This window comes from Sciurus carolinensis, chromosome 3 (genome assembly GCF_902686445.1).
Source record: "Sciurus carolinensis chromosome 3, mSciCar1.2, whole genome shotgun sequence".
In the NCBI taxonomy this organism is placed as follows: Eukaryota; Metazoa; Chordata; class Mammalia; order Rodentia; family Sciuridae; genus Sciurus; species Sciurus carolinensis.
The window spans coordinates 24,965,030-24,975,328 of NC_062215.1; the positions used below are offsets into that span (position 1 = coordinate 24,965,030).

At 49.2% G+C, this 10,299-nt stretch overlaps 1 protein-coding gene across 1 annotated transcript; it reads right to left on the reverse strand.

Annotated features, from left to right (window-relative positions):
* Nucleotides 1-257: 257 nt before the first annotated feature.
* On the reverse strand, nt 258-6,716 carry Gip (gastric inhibitory polypeptide). Its single transcript, XM_047543792.1, has 5 exons — nt 6,631-6,716; nt 4,711-4,857; nt 3,126-3,215; nt 1,319-1,420; nt 258-267 (listed from the first exon to the last, which is right to left on the reverse strand). The coding sequence occupies exons 1-5, from the start codon at nt 6,714-6,716 to the stop codon at nt 258-260; spliced, it is 435 nt and encodes a 144-aa protein (XP_047399748.1).
* Nucleotides 6,717-10,299: the final 3,583 nt, after the last annotated feature.

A 10,299-nucleotide genomic window follows, 5' to 3' on the forward strand; every position in this document is an offset into this window, starting at 1 on the left:
CCGCTAAGTGTTTCAATGAAGAGATGAATTAACAGATGTGTATCCCTTTTTATGGGGAGCCGTAAGCACACAGATACCCACAAACACAACCTGTTATTGCTCGGTTGACATTTGAATATATTTTCACAATGGGCACAATGATTTATTTCAGCTTCTACTTTATTGGTTTGGTTTCTCTTGGGGACTCTGGAGTTGGGCGGAAGCAGGGGCTGAGTAAGTGAAGGGCAGAGTCCAGTCCTGAAACTGGGTTTGGTCAGTCACTGAGACCTGGGAGAATGGAGAAACAAGAGGAGGGGGTGGAGGGGAGTCGTTATCAACTAGGAGTCAGCTCAGCAAGTTTGTTTATCCTAGCACCCAGCCATAGCCAAACCACTCCCATCTTCAAATGATCTTTTTAATGATAAATAATCAAAATAATTCACAACACTACAGAGACAGTTACCCACTTTTCTGTGGTGATTTTCTCATATCTCTTTTCTATTAGGTTGGTCACATTCCCTTTTTACCCTCTGGCAGATGCTTTTCCAGATTTTCCCTCTCTATCCCTTCCCAGTTTCCCAGTATTAAAGTCTGGATGTGGTTCAGTGTCTGTGCCTTGCTTGGCGTCTGCCTATCGGATGGGTGTCCTGTCTCATCCTCAGGTGCCTGAGTCTGTCGTCTTTAGTCCCTTTCTCCAGGACTGCATATATAGACTGAAGGATTTTCTAGCTTGTGACCACTGAGACCATCAGTGTCTGCAGAACAGGGCAAGGGGCCTCCGACTACAGGGGTTTTCATCACTGGGAAGGTGTCATGGCCCCAGGGTCCAGAGGGAAATTTGAGAATAGGATGGACAGCTGAGCTCTGGGGAGGAACTGGGACAGGAGGTCAATGAGAGGGAAATTCCAGTAGTAATGACAACTGCTAATACTTCTCAACTCTTATTATTCCTCTCAGCTCATCACTTGCGTTATCTTATATAAATTTCACCACGATCCATTAATAAGCCCTCCATTCCATCCCCAAACCTATGCTGAGAATGGCATGGTAGGCAAGTGCTCTACCACATGGGTAAACCCCAGCCTCCCATGAAATGGTTTAAATAGCTCTCATTTTAATGAAAACACTGAGGTTCAGAAAGGCTAAGTAATTTGCCAGTGTGTATTGGGGTAGAGATCTGACTAGGGGCTGGGGTATGGTTCAGCTTGCTTAGCATGCCTCAGGCCCTGGGTTCCATGTCCCTAGCACTTGGGGTGAGGAAATCTGAATTCATGAGTAACCCAGAAACTCAAGCTTCTAATCACTGTGCAACATGCCCAAAGCCACTATTCTCCCCCACCTGAATCTGCAGAGCTCTGTCTGGTCCACCATCCAGGCCAGCAGCTTTTGAGTCAACAACTCCTTTAGTAGATCTTCATCACAGGGGTTCTTGGGTGGAGAACTGCAAAGAAGACAGCCTGTGGGGAGCCTGCTTGAGTATGGACCTCACCCAGAGAAAGCAAATACAGGACCTGGGACCTCAAGGGGCCCTTGGAAGCGGGGACAGAGCCAACACAGCTGCCTCTTGGTTATCTCTGTTCTCAGATCCTGCCTCACCCAGCTCTGCCTGCCTGGGCAATAGGAGCTCTTCAGTACAGGCAAAGTTAAACAGGAATCTACTGCAAGGCCAGGCGTGGTGCTGCATGCCTGTAATCCCAGTGACTAAGGAGGCTGAGGCAGGAGAATCCCAAGTTCAAAGCCAGACTCAGCAATTTAGCAAGACCCTGTCTCAAAATAAAATATAAATAAAAAGACTTGGGGATGTAGCTTAGTGGCAAGCATCCCTGAGTTTAATTCCCAGTACCAAAAAAAGAAACCTGCTTGCTGCAAACCAGGCATGGTGGTGAATCCCTGTAATCACAGTGGCTTGGGAGGCTGAGGCAGAGGCAGGAGGATTGCAAGTTCAAAGCCAGCCTTAGTAACTTAGTGAGGCCCCAGGCAACTTAGCAAGACCCTGTCTGTCTGTATAAGCACCCCTAGGTTCAATCCCTGGTACTAAAAAAGAGAGAGAGAGAGAGAGAGAGAGAGAGAGAGAGAGAGAGAGAGAGAGAAAGGAAGGAAGGAAGGAAGGAAGGAAGGAAGGAAGGAAGGAAGGAAGGAAGAAAGAAAGAAAGAAAGAAAGAAGAAAGAAGAAAGAAGAAAGAAAGAAGAAAGAAAGAAAGAAAGAAAGAAAGAAAGAAAGAAAGCCAACTCACATTTAAATGAATGCATCCTAGAGACCCTAGGTTCCCTGGGAGACATTCACTCTTTGTGCCACATTCCTCTTGGTTTCAGGCAGCAGGTAGCTGATTTCAAGGGACTGGGCTTGGGAGGAATCCCCCATTTCCCAGTCTTCCTGAGATTTGGCAGGGAGCAGTGGAGAATCCACATCCTAAGATCTCCCGTTCCTTGTCCCTCCTTGTCTTGTGAAACTGTGTGTACACTAGTCGTGGGTCTTAGAAACTACCCAAGAGCTGGGACTATAGCTCAGTGGTAGAACACTGACCTAGCATGCACAAGGCCCTGGGTTTGATCTCTAGCACTGTAAAAAAGAAAAAAAAATCCTAGCCCAGAAACTCGCACAACCCCTCCTCTGTGAGTTTGGTTTAACCCCCAGAAGTTTTTCGTGGTACTGGGGATTGAACCCAGGGGTGCTTTACCACTGAACTATCCCTAGTCCTTTTATTTATTTATTTATTTTGAGATCATGTCTTTTACTTTTACATTATGCATTTTAAAATTTTTGTAGTTGTATATGGGTAGAATGCCTTTATTTTATTTGTTTATTTTTATGTGGTATAAGGATTAAACCCAGTGCCTCACACGTGCTAGGCAAATGCTCTGCCACTAAGCTATACCCCCAGCCCACCCTTTTATTTTTTATTTTGAGACAGGGTGCAAGTTTCCCATGCTGGCCTCCAGTTTGCAATCCTCGTGCCTCAGTCTCCTGAATCACTGGAATTACATGTGTGTACCACTGTGCCTGACTGGAGGTTCCTCTTTGAAGTCTGGGGAAAAGAGGATGCTTATGGCAGAAGATGCTTATGCTCTGGAGTGTGGGAGAGATAAAAGTGAGATGGGGTGACCTGGGAGGCTCTGTTCCCTCCCTTTCCCCATGGGAGACTCACCTCAGCTGCTCTGCTGCCTCCTTATTCCCTTGAGATTGCCCAGCCAGTTCCAGGGTCTGGGCCTCCCTCTGGGTGATATTGTGTTTCCAGCTAGTAAGCAGAAGATTAGGGTGTGGATGGGCTAGAAGAGACTACAGATGTTCCCCTTCCAAGGACACTTAAACCTTTGGTACCTCAATCCTGGGAGCAAGGGTATCTCTTTCTCCACTCAGCCTCCCCACCATTTATCTTTAATTGCCTCCACCAGTGGCACCTCTTTAGAATTTACCAGGCAAGAGCACAGAAAGAGACTTGTTGTAGTAAGCAAGTACAGGGCAGTTTATTGCCAAAGTCTGAAGTGGCCACCACCAGTCATTGGAAGCTGCCCAGCCTCCAGTTTATATCCCCAGCCCCCTGGGGATCCTCTCTGAGTTTCCACATATTTCCCCAATTCCTCCTCTCAGAAGTAAAAGGTTGGAACTCTGACTGTGGGTAGCCACCTTGCTATACTAATCAATGCAACAAATGATTCTTCTAACAAAAAAGAAGGAAGAAGAAGAGGAGGAGGAGGAAAAGGAGGAGGAGAGGAAGAAGAAGAAGAAGAAGAGGAGGAGGAGGAGGAGGAGGAGGAGGAGGAAGGAGGAGGAGGGAGAGGAAGAGGAAGGAGAAAGAGAAGAAGAAGAGTAAGAGAAGAAGAAGAAGAAGAAGAAGAAGAAGAAGAAGAAGAAGAAGAAGAAGCAGCAGCAGCAGCGGAGGAGGAGGAGGAGGAGGAGGAGGAGGAGGAAGGAGAAGGAGAAGAAGGAGGAGGAGAAGGAGGAGGAGGAGGAGGAGGAGGATGGAGAGGAAGAGGAAGGAGAGAGAGAAGAAGGAGAAGAAGAAAAAGGAGGAGGAGAAGGAGGAGAAGGAGGAGGGAGAGGAAGAGGAAGGAGAAAGAGAAGGAGAAGGAGAAGGAGAAGGAGGAGAAGAAGGAGGAGGAGAAGGAGAAGAAGAAGGAGGAGGGAGAGGAAGAGGAATGAGAAGAAGAAAAAGAAGGAGGAGAAGGAGGAGGAGAAGGAGGAGAGGAGGAGAAGAAGGAGGAGGAGGAGAAGGAGGAGGAGAAGGAGGAGGAGGAGGAGAAGAAGGAGGAGGAGGAGGAGAAGGAGGGAGAGGAAGAGGAAGGAGAAAGAGAAGGAGAAGGAGGAGAAGGAGGAGGAGGGAGAGGAAGAGGAAGGAGAAAGAGAAGAAGAAAGGAGAAGGAGGAGGAGGAGAAGGAGGAGAAGGAGGAGTAGGAGGAGGAAGGAGAGGAAGAGGAAGGAGAAAGAGAAGGAGAAGGAGAAGAAGAAGGAGGAGGAGGAAAAGAAGGAGGAGAGGAGGAGAAGAAGGAGGAGGAGGAGAAGAAGGAGGAGGAGGAGAAGAAGAGGAGGATAAGGAGGAGAAACTGGCCCTCATCACCCCTAGACCGACTGCTGCCAGAGTCAGGATCTCCATTTCCAACTCGCCATCCTTATCTAGTGACAGGTGCCACTGGATTTGTGACCATGCTGCCTATGTGACTACATATGGCAACCTGATCTGAACACAGAAAAGCCAGGGCGTGTGGAAGAGGAGTGGGTACAGAATGACTCACTCATTCTTCTTCCCCTTCTGGGCCAGCAGCCAGTTCACAAAGTCTTGTTGGTGGATCTTGTCCATGGCAATACTGTAGTCACTGATGAAAGTTCCCTCTGCATACCTGGGGCCTCGAGGCCGGGAGCCACCAACCTTAGCATGGGATCTGAGGGAGGACAGATGAAAACCAGGATGCCAGAGAAGGGGCAGGAGCCAGAGATCATAATTTGGGGGCAAAGGATTGGATTGCCTCCAAGAGAAGTCAGGCATACAACAAACCAGCCCCGTTTCTTGGGAGCCAGTTTTTATGGAGACACCCTGTTGTCAATTCATTGGCAACTGAGGATAAGGTCCCTAGCTCTCTGGGACTTTTCTCCCAGTTCAAGTGTTCAAGGACTTTCTTCCTGCATTCTGTGTGTTTCCAGATTCTGGGCAAAGAACTGAATCACACATTCTCGTGATTTTTTTTTTTTTTTTTTTTTTTTTTCGTACTGGGGATTGAAACAAAGGGTTTGCTCTACCACTGAGCTACATCCCTGGCTCTTCTTATTTTTTATTTTGAAACAGAGTCTTGCTAAGTTGCTGAGGCTGGCCTGGAACTTGCCTCCTCCTGCCTCAGCCAATGGAGTTGCTGGGATTACAGGCATGCACCCCCATGCCCAGCTCAGTTTTCTGATTTCTTCCTCTTGCCTTGGTCCTGCCTGATTCAGTTCTTTGGTTCACTTTTAATCATCATCATCATCATCATCATCATCTCACAGAAGATCACTTCCTACTACTCAGGTTCTCTATAAACCCTTCAGTACATAAAATCATCTAACCCTTATAACATCCCTGGGAAATATCTCCACCCCAATCTCCATGGCCCGCTTTGTCAGTACTGGGAATGGAACCCAGGACCTCGCACATGCTAGGCAAGTGCTCTACTACTGAGCTACGCCCCAGCCCTACCCCATTGTGTGAATGAGGAAACCAAGGTGCCATACAGTGCAGGTGGCAGATCCAGGACTCACCACAGGCAAACTGGGCCCTGGGCTATAGCCTTAACGTCCACATGATGCGTCTCTCCTGTGTGTTTCTGACAGCTTCCCTCACAGGGACGACTTTACATGTGCCAAATTAACACGGACACGTGGTGTGTCCTTGCATCTGAGAAGGCCCAACTCTCCTTAGACAAACTCTCTCAGTCCTTGAAAGACCACCAGAGCCCCTGTTATAGTCACCATATTGTCGGCTTTTCATCCCAGTGCTCAGGACCATCTGCAATAGACCTAAGTGCTTCTTGTCTGTCTCCCTGAAGACAGGAGGCAGCAGTGGGTCACTGTTCACATACCCCTGTGCCTGAGCCCTGGAGGCTCTCTGTATGATCTAGTGAAGACATCCACCCATATCACCGAGTGGCTGAAGCTTTTACCAGAAAGGGAGAAGCTGGCTGGGTGAGGTGGCGCACGCCTCTAATCCCAGCAACTCAGGAGGCTGAGGCAGGAGGATTGCAAGTTCAAGGCCAGCCTCAGCCATTTAGCAAGGTCCTAAGCAACTCAGTGAGACCCTGTCTCAAAGTAAAAATAAAAAGAACTGGGTCTGTGGCTCAGTAGTAAATTACCTCTGGGTTTAATCTCTGGTACCTAACCAAAAAAAAAATAAATAAATAAATAAATAAATAAATAAATATATATATAACAAACCAAGGAGATGATGTCATCTTCTTGAGAATGCAGACATTGAGAAATCCTTCCTGAAATCCAAACATCTAACCAGTCTTTCCCACTGCGGCTGTAGCTCGTAAGTCTCTGGTCCCATCCTCATTCTGCACCCGGGCTGCTGGCAGACTTTTCTCCTACTTCTCTCCTCTCAGCTTGGGGAAGCTTTCTCACCTTCCCCGTGAACCCAGTCCTGAGCCTGGTTATTCCTCAACCCTCTGCCTTTCTACAACTCCTACCTGGAGAGAGCTTCTTCCTTCTCTCCCAGCCCCACTGCCAGGAACAGGAGCACCAACAGCAGAGAGCAGGTCTTCATGGCCATCATCTTCCAAGGGGGGTAGTTTCCACTCTGAGAAAGAAAAGGGTCAGGAGGAGAGGATGCGGGTGCAGCCCGGAAGTCGTGCAATGCCAGGACCTGGGCAGGTGCTGAAAGCTGGGGGAGGGATGACTCCAAAAGGTTGGGGCAGCGCCTTGGGGAAGGTGGAGTTGCCGGGATGAGAGGTAGTGACAAGAAGGGTCACTGGGCCTGACCAAGAGATGATCCTGCTTAGTTTTGTCTTCAGTGGACTCTGAATGGGGCGGAGAAGGGCAATGGTGGAAAGATCTAGGCGGAGTAAAGCAGTGAAGGCCTGTCTGCAGGGATACCTCCTTTCCCTGGCTCCAGAGGCCAGACACCATAGGTATCCAATTAAGCAAGTCTCTCCCCTTAGAGCCTCCCAGGTTCATGAGAGCCAGACTTCCTGATTTCTCACCTAAATCATTATAGCCCTCTTGCCCTAAATGAAAACCATGTACAGAAACATCTCCCTTCTTAGGCTTAACTATTGTGACTCAGGAAATGTCATCCTAAAGTCTGACCTCTCCCCTTCTTGTGGGAGTTTGATCCGTTTCATGGTGGTTCTTCAGTTGAGAGGATGAACAATGAGGAAACTTGTCACACTCTTTAATGGCCTGAAAACCAAAGCTAGACCTGAAGAGGTGTGGGCTGCAAGACCCGACCTTCCTTAGAAACCATAGGAGGTGACTTCCTGTTTCTCAGGGGAGAGTGAGATGCCTGGGAGCCCAGCATCTCAGGTAGCCAGAGTTCACCTCCTCTCAGGTCATTCCTTCCCTCCCTAGCCCAGCCGCTCTCTCTTACCTGACTTCCTATCTGGCTCTTCCAGAAGAAGGGCAGGATGGGATCCCTTCCTTCTACCTGCTGGCCAGTTGGAGCCTACCTCAAGAAAGTCTGCCTTGGCTCCTTTATATCCAGGCATTATAGACCCGCTGATTAGCCTAAAAGCATCTTATCTCAAGAAATTAAGCCCACAGCTCCCGCTACATTAAGCCCATTTTACACATAATGACATTGCCCTTCTACCTGGACTGTGCTAATTGGTGATTAACATTTGGATATCTCCAGCTGCTATCTGGGGTTGCCAACGGGCAGGGTACCTTAAAATACCCTATTTTCTCTTCTCCCTCCTCCCTTCTGGTTACAGGGTTCACTATTCTTCTGTGCCCTACTTCCTGTATGGGTAGCTCAATTGGAGGGTTAGCTTGGTGAGGGCAGACTTGGGTATGGTGGCTGCCTGGTGGTGCGGGGGCACTTCTAGAAAGCAATAGGCTACTTTTGGGGTAAGAGAAGAGGCTCTAGTCATTGAACACCCTACATTCTAGGGGGTGTCTGAGCAGGCTGGGGAAAGGCCTGGAGAATGCTATTGAAGTTTCCCAGTGATGGCTGCTTAGAGGTAGGATAGAATGAGATATATATTTGGGGGGGTGATGGAGGGGGTACCAGGGATTGAACCTGGAGGAACTTAACCACTGGGACACATTCCCAGCCGGTTTTGTATTTTATTTTATGATAGGGTCTTGCTAAGTTGCTGAGGCTGGCTTTGAACTTGCAATCCTCCTGCCTCAGCCTCCCAAGCCACTGGGATGACAGGCGCGTGCCATCGTGCCCAGCTTAGACTGAGATATAGTTACGACTTGGGAACTTGGAGGAAGGTGGGGCAACTACCATTCTATCTGTAAAGGTTCGTGAGACACAAGCCCCCTCCTCGATGCCTTACTCTTCTATGTGAGAGAAGTGTGTCGTGCTGCCTCCTCTGTCAGCATGGGGCCCTCTGAGGTCACACTGTGCCCTCTGTCATACTGGGCTCTCCGGGGCAGGGGCATCTTGTTTCTGATCAGGCTGTCTTAGAAAAGCAACAAGAGCCAGAGGTTGTGTCGTGCGTCCTTGGAGTGCTTTCTTTGCTTTTTCTCCACATGCTTAGCAGGAGGCTCTGCCTCCAGGAACTCTGGGTTTTGAAGGGGGCAGGGTGCGGACTGCATTTTTGGCAAACCCCTAAGGCATCCTTCCTGGGTCCTTCCCCCTGTGCACTCAACCTGAGTCTCTGGAACCAGAAACAGTTGTGCTCATGTTCTGCCTATTACCCCAGGGCTGATAAAGGTCACTTCGCTTCCCAGGTGGACGTGCTGGCCTGGGAGTAGATCTAGCATGAAGTTAAGTGCGTGGGATGAGAGGTCCCTGGACTAGGAGGGTTGCCCACCTCTGCCTCCTGGAAACCTAACCTGCCCACTTACTTATTGCTCATCATCTACAAAAACTTCTCCCAGAGCGAGCTCCTTAAATTCCATCTCCCAGCTACCCATGGGCAGATATTAGACATGAATTCAGATTCAACCTCCGGAGGGAATGGGGTCCCTGGATATTGCTTTCTGCTGAGCAACAGTTAATGGGCTCAGAATGATATGTCAAAGCCTGGGCACGCCTACCTGAAGGCAGAGGGTATCCAAGAAAGAGGACGTTGCTCCCTGGAACCCCCAAGTCTGGTGCCAAACCAGAGTCAGGGAAGGCTCTACCGTGAGTTCTAGTGGCTGTGAGTCCCACCTTTCTCTGGGTGTTTTTGGGGTGGGCTACTTTTAAGGTCATTTGCCTTAAGTGCCCATCCCACCCCTTCCACTTCTGTCTCCCAGTTTCACTTTGATCTTTGACCCTTGTTCCCCAAGTGGATAGACAAGAAAGGATGTATCCTGGGCTGTGGGAGGTGCAGGGTGGCCAGGGCAGGGGATATAGTGAGGGCCACCAAGTCCAGAGCACCTGTTCAATCCTGTAAGCGCCACACTCCTGGAGATCAACATGGGGAGGGACACAGGAGCAGATCAAAGAAAAAGTCAACTGCTCTCCCAAGAGGCACCGATATAGCACACCTGACCTCCACCACCACAGCAACTAGAGAGGCAGGAAAATGGAAAAGATGACCTTGGGAAGTTTCTGGGTATTGGTAGGACCTGCTGGACTTCTTATTGGGTTCGTTATTATTTGGTTGTTTGAGCTAGGTATTTATTTTTTTTGCAGTGATGGGGATCAAACCCAGGGCCTGAAGAATGCTAAGCATGCCATCTACCACTGCGCTACACCCCCCAACCCAGGGCCTGCTGGACTTGATCAAAATAGTTCAATAAATCCAACTGGCAGTTCAGTCAACCTGACCACATCGTAAAGAACAAGGCCCTGATGTGCAGAGTCCTGTGCAGTTTCGGGTGGGCTGGGGATGGGGAAACTCAGAAGGGAGCAGAGTCATCCCTCCCCCTGTTCCACTACAGAGAATTTCCAGGAACTGAGGATCAGAGAGGATGTGGGATGGGAGGCAGGGAGACATCCCAACTGGCCTTAAACTCAGATAGGTGGAGGGAATGTATAGGGGTGGGCATGGTGACATGGAAGTCAGGTGTTCACAAGGCAAGATAAGAAGAAGTGATGGGCCAGGGGACCCAGGCTCCTGCCTCCCGGCCTGTTGCATCTTGGGTCTGGAATATCCCCCCAGGGCTCCTGTGCTGAACGCTTGGTTTCCAGGGCAGCAAGGTTCAGAGGTGGGGCTTTTGGGAAGTGACTGGATGGCTGGGATCCCATCAATAGATGA

Excerpts from the sequence above, each read along its gene's own strand:
- Gip (XM_047543792.1), bottom strand. The coding sequence starts at position 6,716 with ATGATGGCCATGAAGACCTGCTCTCTGCTGTTGGTGCTCCTGTTCCTG. Across the intron at positions 3,216-4,710 it reads CAGAAGGGGAAGAAGAATGA|CTGGAAACACAATATCACCC; the intron begins GTGAGTCATTCT and ends TCTGCTTACTAG. Across the intron at positions 1,421-3,125 it reads GAGGCAGCAGAGCAGCTGAG|TTCTCCACCCAAGAACCCCT; the intron begins GTGAGTCTCCCA and ends TCTTCTTTGCAG.